We start from the raw sequence: 17397 nt of genomic DNA on the forward strand, positions 1-17397 counted from the left end.
GCTCACTGCTCTGCTTTGTAAAGGGCAACAGCCAAGATGCTGAGGGATTTATACTTCTACTAAGTTTTTCTTCAACTCTTTTCACCGTGACCTACCTACTTTAATAACAAAATAGATCATCAGTGTTGCCAGGGTAAGAACCAAATCTGCTTTCTATTGATGTGTATCAGCTCGATATGGCTGCAGGCAATATAAAAGGCTAATTTGCATACACGTGAGAATGGCATTTCCTTATTCGCCTTAATTTAATTGGCACTTTGACTGCCATTGACGGCTAACGACGTCAAAAATCCTTTTTTTGGGGGGGGCTTTTAGGAATGTTTGTGTATTTATGATAATTTAATATTTTTAAAGAAAATGAATATGAATATTAGTCACGGTATCATAATGCACACTTATTATTTGAGACAAAGTACCAGATACAAATAAATTTCAGCCTACTTCCAATGAATTAAAATGAGCAGGAAAATGAGCACCCTTTGAGGATGTAGACGCTATTGAGTGGAGTTTAGATCCACTGACTGCAAGCCTTGTTTGAGTTGCTGTTAATGTGGATTTAACGCAACTAATTGATATTTTACTGTATATTTTTTTTAAATTGGGACTTGAACCATTCCCCTCTGGTCCAAGTCAATATTGCTGTAAGAAAGAAAATGTAAAATTCTTTCTAAACGATGTCACCATGACAAGACGAGAGGATCAAAGTGAAACATTCAAGTTGCTGAAGTTTTAGACGAATGAATGAATAAAGTTATTGCACAAGCTGAATAGTTGAATGAATTTTTTTTTTTTAATTTAGTTTTGATTTACTGTATTTATGTCCATACTACATGGGCCAGTTTGCATCAGAATCTAGTTTGAATGTAGGTAATTGTGTGGAAATTGAAAATACTAACCATGCTGTAGTGTCATAGATATTTATATTAACAGCTTTCTACGGATCAGCTTTACATTTAAAACTACTTCTACTTTATTGGAAGTGAAAGCAGACAGAACTATTTACAAAGTACTTCCTCTGCCAGTTCATTTGATGCTCCAGCACCGCTTCACAATGTGATGAGATTTTTCTCAGAGCATCTCCGGTCAACATCTACTGTACTCTCAGCCATCCGATGCCTCCACATCCTCTTGTAACCTCAAACATCGAGTCCATCGCGTGCTGCTCAAGTTGAATGCTTTGAATCTTCCCACGGCTCCCCCCCCCCCCCCTTTTTGCTGACTGGCCTCAAGATGACTTTTTGATTTGTTTTCAATGTCAGTTCATGTCTGCTATTATCTCATCGCAAGTCTTTCCTTTCATCATCTTGACCGTCGTCTTGGCATCTTCTCTAGCCCACACTCATTAAAAAGAGTCTTTGAGGGTAAATGGCTGTAGATCGGAGATCAATATGAGCCAGCCACAGAAAGCCAATATGTTCCATGCAGATTGAACCACACAGAAGTTGTAACGCATCCAGCACCACTGGGAAATGTGATCGTCATATGGGAATAATGAGAAGTCACACGCAGGTCTTGTTTGGTCGTCACGGCCTGTCGAAGCAATGGCCGGAGGCTTCGGTTGCTCTGCAGGATTCAAGTCGAGCTGATTGACCGCCTGTCCGTCTGTCTGCAGAAATGCTGCTGAATGTCCCTGATATGTCAACTCTACACGACTGGGGCGGCAGGACGGTACTGAAGGGTTGATGGGTGATAAGTGGCTGGCTCAGGGTTGACAGTGACTGACAACCAGCAAGGTTTGCGCATCATCCCGAGCTGTACGTGTCTCCGGGTCTTGCTGCCAAAAAATGCCTTGACTATAAAAAGTGACGTATAGCTAATATGGTGCAGATAAAGGTCGGAAGAAGACTTGAGCATATGTCTTTTATGTACGTTGCAGGAAACACTAAGAATTGTACATAAACAGTTGCATTTTTTTAAAGTTCACAAAGTGGACTAAAATCAGCTCTGTTCACTTTTGGAATCCTTTGAAAAAATGCATCTGTAGGAATTACACAGTTTGTATACAGTACATTGTACTTACAACGTTGAATTTGTTGCATAAAAATAGCAGACGTTAACGCCAACTAATTTGATTTGTTTGCCGTTGTGCATTTGTTTAATCCAGGTGTGGGCAAACTTTTTGATTGGTGGGCCATAATGGGTTCTAAAATTTGACAGAGAGTAGATGGATGGAGTCCACCGCATCGGAGAAAAAAAATACATTTAATTTTAAATGAATATTAACAAAAGCATGACACACCACAGTATTTAGATAATAAAACATTAACAAGGTTTTAAAAAAAAGTTGTAATTTTTTTTTTTCAAGTTCGGCGGGCCGGATTAAAACATTTAACGGGCCGCATGTGGCCCCCGGGCCGCAGTTTTCGCACGCCTGGTTTAATCGGTTTAGGTGTCTGAACAATGAAAAACAGCATTTTATTGTCGAAATGATCATAGGTTGTGATGTAAGAATGCACAGTAGACATGCAGGGGGTGTGGCCTCAAAATCATTGCAAGAAGTTATGTGGCATGTACAACATTAATGGTTTCAAACCAATTTTAGCTGCGAGAAAAAAAACGTCAACTTATGCAAGTGACAGAGACATATTACATCACAACCATGAGACGAAACTAGCGACATGACAGCTTCACCAAATTAACATGCGGTGAGGAAATGTGGCTTCGACTTTTGGAGCAGCGGATGGTTGTCATGGTGATGGGCAGCCAGTCGAGCTTAGTGCCAATAATGGTTCTCAGATGTGTAATTCCTTCCTAATTGTCCCTTTCATCCCTCTCTCAATAACTGGCTGAGCTGAGTAAATTAATGAGCTCTTCTTGTTTCTTTTATTGTGTGTCGTTAGAAAATCTCTCATAAAATGACACGAATGCAGCGTCAGTCACAGCTGCTGTTTCTCAGCATGAGCATAGATAGTCGAGGTGTCGACTGTAACTTGTAGTAGCAATTACTAAAGGTGTCTCTGGGTTGTCTAGGCACTCTCACGTCATTTCTTCCCTGGGAGGGGGAACTTGAATCAGGTTTGGCAGGGGAATGCACACCCCCGCATACACGCGCCTGAGAAAGGACAAGTGCATGTTTATTAATGCTGAGCTGTGAAGGACGTCTGGCTGTAAGCTCTTTTTTTAACAATCTCGTTTTTTATGAATTTCAGTGTTTTTTTATGTATGGCTAAATATTAACTTAGTTCTCTTGGAGGTTTTTTGGATTTTTTTTTTCTTTTTTGGTGACCCCACAGAATGGATACCAGACAAGTTCTGTGACTAATTCAATATTTATGTCCAATCTGAGAAAATATAATGAATCATTATGTTTCGATTGTTCATGGCGTACATAGTGAAACGAGTCTTTATTCCAAATTCTTCGTTGATGAATGCTAATTATGAACTACAGTCATTTCTGAACCACTTAACCTCATTTGCGTCGTGGGTGAGCTCAAGCCTATCCCAGCTGTCTTTGTGTGAGTTGCGGTGTGAGACTGGTTTCCACTTGCTAGCAAATCACAAGGAACATATAATCTACTATCGACACCTCAGGCAAGACGAGGCAGCTTTATTTATATAGCACATTTCATGCACGAGGCAACTCAATGTGCTTCACACAAGCACAGGGAAAGCATTTAGTACATAAAAGTTAATGACACCCAGAAACAAAGCAGAGAAAATAACAAAGAACTTTACAAAAATGACCAAAAGCATTTACACTCGAGGCTTGGCATCTTATTCCATTTGTGTGCGGCATAACCGCTAAATGCAGCTGCACCATATTTACTTTGAACTCTGGGTTCCACTAACTGACCCAAGTCCGCATATCACGGAGCCTTAATGCTCTTAAATCCAATAAGCATTTCTTTAATGTATTCAGAACTCAAATTATTCACTGATTTATAGACTAGTGACTGGATTATAAAATCTATTCTACAGCTGATTGGCGAGGAAAAAGACACGACAGTGTGGGAGGACGTTGGAGTCCTGACAAACAGCTCCACGCTGGCGGCGCCTGAAATAAAAACTCCGACCTTCGAAACTGTGAGGCGAATATGCGAACCACTCGTGCACCGTGCCACCAAATCCACCCGTTAATTTGGGGAAACAATCTGTTAGTTCACTATTTTCTCTGCTCAAGTTTCTGTTTAGCACTTTGGCCCAAATATTTTTCCTCTCCTGTTGCCTTGGCAACGCAGAGTTGTCATAGGTACCAACCCCTATGCCACCATCTTCCATGCATGTTTGTTTTTCCCAGCTGTGACCCCCGAACGTCCCTGGTCACATGAGTTCTTGGCTACACAGTTGTTGAGAGGAGAAGTGTGGATGTTGACTTGCTTAAAGGTTTTCTCAATCAACTCGTAGCGTCTGATATATAGCGAATAATACGCATTTCTGGCAGTCATTAATTCTGCGTGAGGGCATTTCTCTATCCTGACACGTTTCTTCTGATGCCACGAAGCAAAAATGGTGGGAAGCCTGCAGCATGCCACATGAGGGCCGAAGGCGTAACGGGACTCATTACCGAGAGAATGGGCTCCTTTTGCAGCCTGAGGCGTCTTGGAAATGATACAAAATTGGATGTTTCTGTGGAGGCTCTATGCCATTTTGGATTTGTTTCTAGTTGGGAAAGCTTGTGTGGAATTAATTAATTCTACTTTAACATGGAGTCAGTGGTACTTTTTGTAGATCTGCTGCTCACAACATAAACTGTACTTTACGTGCAAACAGAATAGATTGGTTTAAGAAATCCCTTTTAACCGATGTTCAATTGAATACACGACAAAGGATTGGGATTACTGGTGAGTTTGAGCTCACCAGAATTGCTTTTGGAAATTCTGTTGTATTAAACAATAAGATATCCATGTCGCAATGAGCGGTTTCTCAAATTGATACATGGATGAGCATTACGCTTTGAAAATCTTGCGGGCTGGGCCAGCATGACACTGAAATCGTGGAGAAGGCCGATATGACATCATCGAGTCACATCTCTGACTTTCTGGCTGTGTGCTTGTTGTGGTTTTTCTTCAGATTCATTTAGTTTCTCCTTTCATTATACGATCGAAACGAAGACTTACGGACAAGCGTGCCATCGTCATCTTCAGAGTCGGAAGACGACCCCATTGGGCCAGTGATGTCACGCACGCACTGGGTCAAACGGCTAGTGGGCGCAATCAGCTCACGAAAATCACGAGTTTTCTGCATCTTTTTTTTAGGCCTTTTCATTTAGTTTAAAAAAATTGATTTTAATGGCGCGAAGAACCTCACACCAATCGTAATTAAGTGTTTTCAATTAAGCTATCTTGCGTGTTTTACAAATGGGGATCGAAGCAGGACCTGAGTCGCCTGCTACTCTTAATTCTCAAATCCATGCAATAAGAACATATTAATCAGAGTTCGCACAAATCATTGTTCTTATATTCTCACTTCACTCATCTCCAAACAAATTCTATCGATTATATGTCGAGCCTTCGGGCTCATTTTTTTTTTCTTTCTGAATGTGTTGATCCCAACTAGAATATAACTTGGCCTAGTTATTTTCCACTGCAGTTAGCTCCATTTTGGGAAACCCGCACAAACATTACATCATGTAAAAAAAACATGAAGAGTTGGGTTTTCTGACCATTTCTCACTTCCTGATATGTCATTTGCTCTGTTACTCCACAGGTGGAACTTGGAAAAACCTTCGGATGCTTCATCTTTGTAAAAATGCCCATTTTGGATTCTCAGTCATTCAGTTTATGGGCGTAAAAGACGCCAGGTCAAAATAGGCCATTAAACCTCTTTGGAGTTGGGGAAAAAAAAGTTGAAAAAGTATTCAGTCTATTTGGCAGCCAACACTCTCAGGCACACTCAGTTTGTTTGCGTTCCCGAGAAGATTCAATATAGTCAATCCGATACCGATCTGCGGCTCAGTCGGCTGCCTCAGGCCGGCCGGGCCGATCGATATGGTGACTCTGACTCCCCACTCAACATAATCGCGAGAACACACTGTGAGCTCAAGGTCACACGCCTTCAGTGTTGCCCCCACAAACGCATGCTCCGGTGTTAATGTGCCTGTTAAGAACAATCTCATCAAACTCATCCTCTTTCATGTTTATTCCCCTCAGACATCCCCGCCGCTTCCATCCAGTACAAGTATGGGTCAGCGGATTACCTGTGTTCTCCACGGCTGCTAAAAAAAGGATCATGTCACGAGAAGCCCGCCATCAAACCGCGGCCCCAGCCGTCCACCTCGCCCAGACCGCCAGCTACACAGAAACCTCAAGGTAAAAATAGCGTCACAATTGCCGCCGCCGCCGCCGCTATCGCCATTTCAATGTCGTTTATTCGACTTGGACTAGTTCTTTTCTGGAATAGAAAAAAAAATTGCGTGGGTGTCTGCTCACTGGCCTTGTGCCGTTACTCACTCTGCTCACTAGGTCACCTCCACGCCAGCTGCTGCTTTCAAGCGGGCCAGAGGCTCCCGTGAGATTGTGTTGTTACATCGTTGATGAATGCTAATTATGAACATGTGGTGTGTTTGGGGAATTTTGGAAAATCACTTGCTTCAAATTTCAAGAGGCCTATATTCATCCACGGTTTGCTGCGCTATTATAATAATTAAATTAACATTTCCCTTTTCTGGTGTGTTCCAATTTTCCATTTGAGGTGTTTGTTTCCCTTGATTTTTTTTTTCACAGAAATGAATTAGAGGAACACAATCGAATTTTATGTTGTACTATATTTTTAGGTTTGTCCTACTGTCATCGTGTTGTTTTGACAGACAGTGCCATTTATCTTTGGAGAAACGCATACCGATAAATAAGAGACAAACGCAGAGGAAGCTCACTATCAACATAAACACGTCAGCCGTTTGTGAAAATATCAACGCTTGTTATGGATGACAGTGAGCAAGGAAGCGTGAGCACCGTGTGCATGCTTAAGATAATCCAAACTGTGTGTGTGCATCTTTTCTAAATATACAGGAACCGCGGTGACTCACGTGCACACGCATCTCAGTATCCTGTTTGAAATAAGGAAGTTGTCAGAATGCTGAAGAAGTAGCTCAGCGCTGCTATTTTTTTTTGTTACTCTTTGGAGCTCATGTTTTGGACCAGGCAGGCTTAATTCTCCCAAACAGCCATGGAGATTTTCTCCTTTGGATTTTTACCTGATCTACCGATTTGAAGAATGAGCCTCATGTTTGTCTCTCGCTCTGCTTTTCTTGCCTTTTCTGGACATGTGCTCCCCTAGTGCCCCCTAAACCGGCACACCTGCTCGCTCTCGGGCAAGACAAGAAACCCAAGAGGATCCCGCCGGCGCCCTGCAGGCCTCTCCCAGCGCCGCCGCCCAAACCCAAACCTAGCGTCGTGCCCCCTGTCACAGGAGCGCAGCCACAGAGGGAAATTCAGAAAGTTGGCCTGCTCATCGAGAGGTTTGAAAATTCAAGGTAACAAAACTCGAGAGCTCATTCAAGTCTTTCATGGTCACGAGAGTCATCTAAGCATACGAAAATGTGCGTCATGATTGATGTGCTTTACATCCGTGTGCAGTCATTGCTTTCATTTCTTTCCAGGGTCCCCATCTTGGGGGCGCTCCCCCGCTCCCAGCTGCACCTGTGTCTTAGAATGGACACTGCGTGTGACATCACTTCCTCCTGTGACCAGGACACCACAGCGAAAATAGGAGACTCCGCCCCTTTGAACAAAATCGCACCCCGCACCTCCGAAGGCCCCGACGATGTATCCGAACTGTCCTGCCTGGCGTCCATGCACATGGACGGCTCCGATGACACCCCGTTGGACGTGGAGGTGGACATAACCCACGGCGATGGTTGCCTTGACGACGGGGAGCGGGATGAAGGCTCCTCTCACGGGTTCTTAGACAATCCAGACTCCTCTGAGCAGATTAAGATTCCTAACCGGGACAGCGGCATCGACAGTCCGTCGTGCGCCGCCGAAGGGGAGGCGTTCCCCAACGAGGACGCCATTGACGAGGAGGATCATTACGACAGTGTGACGGAAACGGAAAGCGTGTCTTGTTGCGTTACCCTAAACCACAAACGGGATTCAACTCAGGATGAGGACAGTGACTTGGATGAGGGGAGTGGTGGAGAGATCAACTCTCTGACAGACACACAAAGCGGCTATCTGACGGATGCACACACAGAGGCACAGAAAGTGAGTACTGACAATTCATACTTCCGTCTCAGCGGGCTGAATAACCGGAATAGAAAATCTGAATACATGTGACTCCCTACAAGGTTGTAATAGGTGTTCCTCTCTCCGGGTGACTTTGCTCCAAGCGTTCACCTATAAGCAGTGTTGACACCGTTACCTTGTAATAATAATTTTAAAGCAACTTACCGTATTTTTCAGACTATAAGGCGCACCGGACGATAAGACAACATCTCTACAAACAGAACAATTTTTTGGGGGGGGAAATTCCACATTTAAGGCGCATTCCTGTACATTAAGGGAAACAATTAAGTGCAGCAAATCAGTCTTAACTTCATTCCACTTCCATTCGACATCCATACGTAAGGTTCAATAAGGCTCACTGTGATTCTCTTAAGAAAATGAAAGGATTTTAAGTGAGCCGTGTAGTCTGAAAAATACGGCAGTTCTTTTACTAACTATTCCATTTTAAAACTAACTTCTGTATTTTCTGGACTATAAGCTGCTACTTTTTTCTTAGATTTTGAACCATGCGGCTAATACAACGGTGCAGCTTTTCTGTGACTTTTTCTTTCACCGGTAGGGGCGCTCTATAGTTCAGAAAAAACGCTAGTTAAATCTACATTTTTTCCCCTGTTTTAATTATCAAAGTTGTTGCCGTGTTAAAAGGTACTGATGTAAGACTCTTATGCACATTTATGTGCATTCACAGTACAAAATCGTTCTGTACATGCAGTAAGCAACTATTGTTTTTCAACAGAAAACGGTTTGTATAATGTTTTTTGATTTTGTGTTTTTATTCCTCCCCAAAAAATAGTTGCTGTGGCTTATAAGCGGGTGCGCCTTGTCGTGCGGATAATATGTTAAATTAGATTACAAGTCACTTAATCAGTTACTTTCAGCTCATAGTTGAAAACTTTGAGCTAATTTCACCATTTTAAAAAATGAGCTACAACTACAATCTGATGAGGAAAAATGTTTTCAATTTCAATTGTTTGGAAATGGCGAATTAAAACAATGTTTGGTGTGCAAGCACAAATACAATTGAAGGTAGGAATCAGGCTGAGGTTGGAAATGAGCTGTCACACACTCTGACTGAACCCCCTTTTCAGCTTCAGGTGACTGTAAAACAATGACCCACCTGAGACACCCCCAACCCCTCCCCCCGTAAAATCTAAAGTAAAAATGCTCGGTCTAACGTCTGCCAGGGACTCACAAATGGGAGCTTAACTTAATTTTTGGCGCAAACCAAATACAGATGAGCTTTCCCCTTGCATTGCAGTATAAGGTGTTTATTCCCCCGACATATAAAGGCGGATAGCCAGGTTTTCTCCTGTGAGTTTAACAAAAACATCCGCTCTTGAACAAAAATGAACCGTCGCTCAGAAAACGTTCACAGATCAGAATGTTTATTACGCCGAAATCCATGTTGCGCCATCCATGTTCACCCAAATTATGAATCAGGCAAAATGCTTGGCGTATTTGTGACGTAAATGACCTCATCCCATAACACTTCACGGGTGAAAATGTAAATCGGTTGCTTTTATTACATTTGTTACGCAATGAGCAATTATTTGTTAAGTACCTGTGCATTAGTGTGTTATAGCTCTTTTCTTTTATTATTTAATTAATTAATTCTATATCATTTTGACTTTTGTTACACGCGTAAACCAGGCATGTTTCGGACCATGGCTGAATTTGAACAATGACTTGAGCCTCATATTTCTCATTGCGATCTACAATTTGATGTTGTTTGGTCACAAAGTAACACAATAAGTCTTAGAATCGTAACTTTAATTATTTATTGGATTTAGTAATGAATTACATTATTAGTCATTATTGAGTAACACGTTACCGTCATTGATGCCTATTCATCTCTCTTGGATTTTTATTATTATTAAAAGGAGTGGAAGAGTCATATTTATCTCAGGTTGAATCACATGCTGATATAATTTTAACCTTTAACAGGCAAGGAAGCATTTTTGCGGGATGGACATCGCAATCTTTTGATTTGAGGTTACAAATTTACATTTCCAGATAGTTCAATGAATGCTATTATGTGGGGGAAAATCCTACTTGTAACGTTTCAGGGATGTTTGTGCATAAAAGAAAAACATCGTTGTGTGAGGGAGGTTTCATGTTCAGTCCCCCAGGTCACACTCGGTTAAAGTCACATTCAGCAACGATCGTTACTCCCGATGCTGTGTCATGCGTTTGCAAGAAAGCTGCATATAAAAATACACCGTCATCGTTATGGGAATGAGGCGATCTTGTGAAAACGCCTTGAGAATGTTGAAGGTCAGGAGGCCTTCTATAAATGTGCGTGGCACATTTGAATCATCCTTCCTCGGAGAGTGGGCAATAAGCAGTCAGTCAGTCTCTATTATTATCCAAGCCTGGTTGAACCGCTTGAAAGAATACTCTCCGTGAAATGCTATACGCTGTGACAAGCTCACATTGGCGCCTGCAAGTGATGGACTTGACTCGAAAAGCGGCTCTGCGGTTACATAAAGAGATGAATACCTGCCCGAGAGCGGTAACAGGAGCTCGCGTCGACCGCTGAGTGAAAGACTCGCCGCATTTAAGGTCGTTTTACTTTTCTCTTGTCCTTCAGCTTCGCTATTGATGGTCAACAGCTCCGCCCATGCATATCCTTATCCTGCTTGCTTCTGCAGTCTGTGCTGCCAATATGTTGGTACTTAAAGGCAACAGTGGCAAAGTATTTTATTTTTGTTCTCTGATTAATATAATTTTAGTTGATGAGCTTCAAAGAAAAACAGTCAATACAGAATTTTCCAGGAAAACAAAACAACCGGAAAGCCATCGGGCGCAGTCACAGCTTATCAAGCCAGCGCCCATTTGGAAGACAAATGAATTAAATTCAAGAAAGAAAATCAGCAAAGCGCCAACAGATGAATGGAAAACAAAAGCACTTTTTTTTGTTAGAACAAAAATAAACCCAAAAATATTTTTTCAACCCAATCGAGCCAACAATATTTATTTTAACTCGTTCACTCCCATTGACGGGTATATACGTAAAAAAGTCCTTTAATTTTACCGTTAAAAGTAAATATATTCTTTTAAAAAATAACATTGAACCATGCATTTCCAGATCATTTTCATAATTACGCTCCAAATTTACACCTTTAACAAAGACACAGTCCTTAAACAGGGGAACAAAAATTCCCCCCAAATCATAACAAATCTGTTTTCAAAGATCTTCTAGATCAACATTTCATCTTTGATTTCCATCGGCAATATGATACTGAATAAGATGAAGTTTCAAATCCTTGGCTCGCCAGGACTGCTCCAAGCATGTGACCCATTGCCGTGACCAAACTTTGGTATTCTTCTTCTTTCATGAAACTTTTCTAGGCTTTTACCGCAGCCTCTCTCAGTTGTTACATTCTCTTAAAACATGACAGTACTTCCTGCAACAAAACTCAAAGAATTGTCTCAACTTCTAATACTTTATTTTTTTTAGAACTTAATTTTATTTCCCCTTGACCAGTCATTGATAACCCTCATTTGCTTACAAAGCACTTTACAGCTGTACATATTTTTTTTTTTTACTGTTTTCCAGCGAACAAATAAAGATAAATGGAAAATATCAGCAATCACGTTACAAAAATTAAGAGAAAAAAAAAAGCCACCATTGTGCACTTGACGCACATCTTTTGAACGGGAGTGTACATGTAGGTCAGAGGCTAAGTTTTAAAAAAAAAACTGGTTTGAGCAGTCATCACCTCTCAAATGGAAGTTGTGACACCATATCATGATAAGTTTGAATTTAGATTTTAAATTTTAGAGGATGTGGCTTTGGTGAGTGATGCACTTCAAAAAATGGTAAAAAAAAAACAAAAGAAGTGGCCTGTTTATCACAATGTGATTAAAAAAATAAATAAAATAAAATTAGACATTTATTTGCATTCAATTTGGGCTTTCGGGAACATTGTCACTCAAGATGGCTGCTCATAAATACTCAAGGATATTTCCGTTTTTATTTCTTTTTAACACATTTTGAAATAATACAAAAAGTGTGACAAAAGCTTTAATTTTTTTTTTTTAATGTTTTGGGTCGAGTGTGTCTTTGTACTCTTTCTTTCACTCATTTGGGGACCCCTTTTGTAATCTGTTTGCGATGTGTGCCCATCAGTGCTCAGAGGCGCACAGGTTGCTGAACATTGCCAAAGAACTTCTCCACACTGAAGAGGCCTACGTCAAGAGGCTCGACCTCCTCGACCAGGTAACCTACGGAAGTCACGTTTTTCCCAAACGTGTAAGCTTGGGTCGTCTTTGTTTGTGTGCCTCTGGTCCAAATTTCAATATCCTGAGTGTGCCAGCGGTCTTAGTGATTGAGATCAAGGCTGAGCCGGATTAAATAAGTGTTCCGTGATCCAGGGGACAACAGCGGTCCTCTGCGGACCGAATTAATCTGTTGCGGAAGACATTGATTCTGTGTTCCATGTTCCATTTTTACCGTACATGCGACTTGGTTACCTCAAATCCAAGCGGAGTGACACCTCTGGTGTGTGCAGAGTGGCAAGTGTACAAATGTGTGTATATCCCTGGATTAAAGATGGATTAAAAGTGTGTGTCTCCTAAATATTAGCCGGGTTATAATTAGAACGCTCATTAAAACAGTCCAAGATGCGCCTCATGACAGATGTTAGTTAAGATTAAGTTAAGATAAGACTTGTGTATCACACAGGCTATCGTTTTATTAAGAATACGTTTGGACAAATGTGACATTTTTTGCTAGAGGCTTGTTTTAAATGTAAATTAACTCATCACAACATGCATCCCCTCCAACGCCGGAATTCCAAAGTTGTCAAATGGATGATATCGTGGTCATCGTCTTGCCGCAGAACATTTTTTGCTTTGTGCAGTTATCCCGACGCGCTCACTCCACATGAAAGAGTTGATCACTTGTTGTTGTCACGCCGCGTTCATGTGACATTGATTGCGTTCCATGGAAATGTCCATTCATGACTTTGCCACTGGCGACAGTCACAAAAAGGTTCGGCATGGAATTAATTACTGCGGACAAATTCCAAATCTGAGCCTTAGCGCAAGTGAAGTTTGGCTTTTACACACAAAATTTCCAAACACTGATGTGTCTTTGTTGAATATATTTGGTTATATAATGTTTTTTTTTTTTTAATGTTTGAGCATTTTAATATATTGCTGTTAAACTTAATTCTTATAACAGATATTTACTTTGTCACTTACATATAATTGCATTGAGAAAAAAATCCACTCTGCAGACCAAAAACGTTTTGAACCTCGACTAATTACACTGCATACAGTAAAATATTATCTTAATCGCCTATCAGATTTATGCAAATAGACATCTTAGCAATCAACAACCTTTAGCGTCCTTTCTCCCTTCCCTCAGAAGTGAAATAAATGTCAAAATATTTTTGTGGTATGCCTTCCCCATTTTTTTTTCACCTTACTAACCAAAATCAACGTTGTGTTTTTTTTTTTTTGGGAATGTATAATTATGCGCTTGTTTTCCCTGCAGGTATTTTGCACTAAACTCACAGAGGCCGGAATCCCTCAGGATGTCATTACAGGGATCTTCTCCAACATCTCCTCCATCTACTGCTTCCACGACAAGTTCCTTCTCCCTGAGCTCAAGACACGCATCACTGGAGAATGGTAAGGAAGTGAGGTGTGCTACACACTCTTGTCACAAATACATTTTATGCTTTGATATGCAACTTGTCTTTGGAAGGGACTTCTCAATTGGTTTCAATCAGGATTTTAAAGGGGAAGTCAACACAAAAATGTTCTTTACAAGAAAATACTCTATATAAGCACACTAGTAAGCATGGCTTACGACCAATCATGGCTCAGCTTCAGAAAACAGGTGAGCTGTGATTGGTCATTAACTGAGCCCTGAGCAACTGTGATGTCATTTACTGTCAAGCGAAAGTGACAAAATGGCCGCCCCATCACATGGGAAAAAACTGGTGTATTTTGCTGCTTAATTCTTAATTCCACAAACGCAATTTTAATCAGAATGCTAAGGAAGGGCGCATAAAACATTTTATTACATTTTTTTTTAGTTGACTTCCCCTTTTAAATTCTGCTAATTGCTTTTCCCAACAGGAATTCCAACCCTCGTATCGGAGACATCCTCCAGAAACTGGCACCTTTCATGAAGATGTATGGCGAGTATGTGAAAAATTTTGACCGAGCGATGGACTTGGTCAACACTTGGACGCAACGGTCTTCACAGTTCAAGAGCGTCGTCCAAAATATACAGGTGTGTGTGTTTTGTGGGGGGAACATGGTGCCATTGTTGATGTCACATTACTGTTACATTTCAAACAAGTTAGTCATTTTTGGTCCAAAACCAAGGAATTGTAATGCAACATTTCCTTGTCACTCACTCGTCGCAAGTCACCGGAATGTCATCCCGTCTCTGAATCTCAGTCATTTGTAATTAATGCCGGCAGATATATTTAAACCACACGTTCCATTTCATTAGGGACACCTGCACTACTGGAGGAGTTGGAAATAAATGATACTGTCACCACCAGCACAACCACAATATTAAAATAAATTCATACCTTTCCATCAGTTTCATTTAAAACTAAAGCTTTTTTTGCAGATTATATAAAATACGTCAATTGAGTGTTTTTTGTTTTTCACCCTCCAAATCAGAAACAGGACGTTTGCGGCAACTTGACGTTGCAGCACCACATGCTAGAACCAGTGCAGAGGATTCCCCGCTACGAGCTCTTGCTCAAAGACTACCTGAAAAAACTGCCTGATGATGCTCTCGACCGAAAGGATGCAGAAAGTGAGACCAACGATACACATCACCAACCTGTCTTGTCTCCCCCCTGAGTCACATGATCACATTGTAATGAATGTTGCTATGAGTTTGGGCGAAGCACTTTGGATCTGGAAAGGTCACACCAGACTTTATATGCGCCAGCATCGTAGTGTCTGATTACAAGAGCCTTAAGTTCAACTCTTTGTTTAGTTTATAGGATTTCACTCATCCGCTCCACATTCCAAAGTAGTTTATCACACTGGTGTTGCTTGCAACTTTCAACTAGCTTTCCCCCGCAGTTAAGAGTTAAGAATGACCTCCTGTATGTATATATATATATATATATATATATATATATCTTCCTGTCTTAACAATATCGTATGTGTGTACTGTGGATTTTATGCTAACATATTTATGTTGTTTCTACAGAGGCACTGGAGTTAATATCTACTGCAGCTAATCACTCCAACGCAGCAATCAAGAAAATGGTGAGACTCAACAAAATGTGACCAACACCATCTCGTTGAACTCTATGCCGAGAACACTCATCTGACGCACGGCTGATGCTAAACTGTTGCTGCAAGCGTCGGTCGGCGGCAGTCGACACGCTGAGTTGGTTCAGACAGGAAGTTGCTGTTTCCTGCCTCAAGTTTCACAGCTTACGGATGTCTGACTGGCTTTCTATAACACCCATCCCTTTCCTCGGTCTGACTTGTATTTCTTACTTCCTCGAAACCTCCAAATGCGGTCAAATGATCGATAAAGAAATATAAGACGTGCTCTTTGTCGGGTCAGCAAAGCTATAGATGAGTGTTCTGGTAAAACAGCGCCCTCTGGTGGTGATCTTCTCATTCATGTTGCTGCTGTCTTATGTTTCCAGGAGAAGATGCACAAACTGCTTGAGGTTTATGAGAGGCTGGGAGGGGAGGAGGATATTGTGAACCCAGCCAATGAGCTTATCAAGGAAGGACATATCAAGAAGATGTCAGCCAAAAATGGAACAGCACAAGACAGATACCTCTATTTGGTGAGAGGAAATGTCAGACAGAGATTGGATGTCAACAAAGAAGAGCACCATTATGATTGTTTTTTTTACTCTCTCTCTTTGTCAGTTCAACAACATGGTGCTCTACTGTGTGCCTAAACTCAGACTGATGGGGCAAAAGTTCAGCGTTAGGGAGAGAATTGACATTGCTGGCATGGAGGTCATTTCACAATTTTTTTGTTGTTGTTTGTTTGAGTCAAGATGGCCTATTTAGGATTCGTGAATACAAATCATTTTTGTTTCCTCAGGTGCAAGAGAACGTGAAGCAGAACCTTCCTCACACGTTTGCCATTATTGGCAAACAACGCTCACTCGAACTTCAAGCCAGGTAAAAACATTTAAACTGGCTCCATAGAAGCATTCTAAAGGTTTATTTTCATTGATATTAACAATTGCCGTCAAACAATTACTTGATTGGAAAAGTGCGTCAACGCGCTTTCATGTGAATGTGAGTGTTACTGGTTGTTTGCTTTGTGATTGGCTGGCGACCAATGCACGATATAAAAATGGATGACCTGATTTGATCATATCTTAAAATAGATCAGCAATATTATCCATAAAGTAACATGTTCAAGGTACTGAATAACACTTATGTAATGATTGTTTTCTCTCATAGGACAGCTGAGGAGAAAGAAGATTGGATTCAAGTAAGGATGATGTGTTTGTGTTAAAATAACAATCATATTTTGGGAGCACCAAACAAAAAAAAAAAAAAAAGGCTGCGATAGCACTTGTATGGTGCCGCTGGAATATGGCTGTGGAGACTCATTGAAGGGACATTGGTTAAAGAGTTTGGACAAATTGTGTGTAAACAAACAAAGCAACATTATGGTGAACGGTGTTGCGCAATCCCTATGCCGGGGTGGGCTAAGCATTTTGCCAGGAAATTGGGGGTCTGTCCTGGCCCTTGTGGTAGTTCAGCTGAATTAGTGAATGCAATTAGAAAAGATTTCCTGCCCACCCACATTGCGTTGGGGACTTAATCTATTCTCCACTAAAGCCACTCTATAATGGCTCATTGAGCTCATTACAGCAGAGAAAAGCCGATTATGAGTTTGGCGGCCTTGGAGAGGAGGTGGTCTCATTGCGGAGGGTTGAGGGTGAAAGCTGGAAGCTGACAGACAGTTGAACGTGCACTCCAAAGATTTTGGATTGTGAGGAAGTTTCATTGTAGATTGTGGATTCTCGCCGTGGACTGTATCTCATTACATGTCAGTCATATCTTGTTCATCTCGTTCCCTGTCCTCCATCATCATCATCTACTCCAAATCTCTGTTCACGCTCAGGTCATACAAGCCACTATTGATCGACACAAGCAAAACAGCGAGACTTTCAATAAAGCCTTCAACAGCTCCTTCTCGCGGGAGGATGACCACGCCCCGGAATCACCGGTAAGACCGCCGTGAACATTTCATTGATGGGCT

At 41.3% G+C, this 17397-nt stretch overlaps 1 protein-coding gene across 1 annotated transcript in view; it reads left to right on the forward strand.

The window, feature by feature from the left end:
• Positions 1-17397, forward strand: part of LOC148339797 (FYVE, RhoGEF and PH domain-containing protein 3-like) — a 44012-nt gene that overhangs the window by 23063 nt on the left and 3552 nt on the right. Inside the window, exons 2-14 of the mRNA XM_088290414.1 lie at positions 6090-6248; positions 7216-7411; positions 7538-8141; positions 12295-12384; positions 13666-13802; positions 14256-14412; positions 14814-14952; positions 15358-15416; positions 15809-15955; positions 16041-16133; positions 16222-16301; positions 16590-16620; positions 17260-17364. Of these exons, the coding sequence (XP_088146540.1) occupies positions 6090-6248; positions 7216-7411; positions 7538-8141; positions 12295-12384; positions 13666-13802; positions 14256-14412; positions 14814-14952; positions 15358-15416; positions 15809-15955; positions 16041-16133; positions 16222-16301; positions 16590-16620; positions 17260-17364 (1997 nt within the window). The remainder of the gene's footprint in view (positions 1-6089; positions 6249-7215; positions 7412-7537; positions 8142-12294; positions 12385-13665; positions 13803-14255; positions 14413-14813; positions 14953-15357; positions 15417-15808; positions 15956-16040; positions 16134-16221; positions 16302-16589; positions 16621-17259; positions 17365-17397) is intronic.

This window comes from Idiotropiscis lumnitzeri, chromosome 3, assembly GCF_059441095.1.
Source record: "Idiotropiscis lumnitzeri isolate Australia: NSW breed Sydney's pygmy pipehorse chromosome 3, RoL_Ilum_1.0, whole genome shotgun sequence".
Classification (NCBI taxonomy): Eukaryota; Metazoa; Chordata; class Actinopteri; order Syngnathiformes; family Syngnathidae; genus Idiotropiscis; species Idiotropiscis lumnitzeri.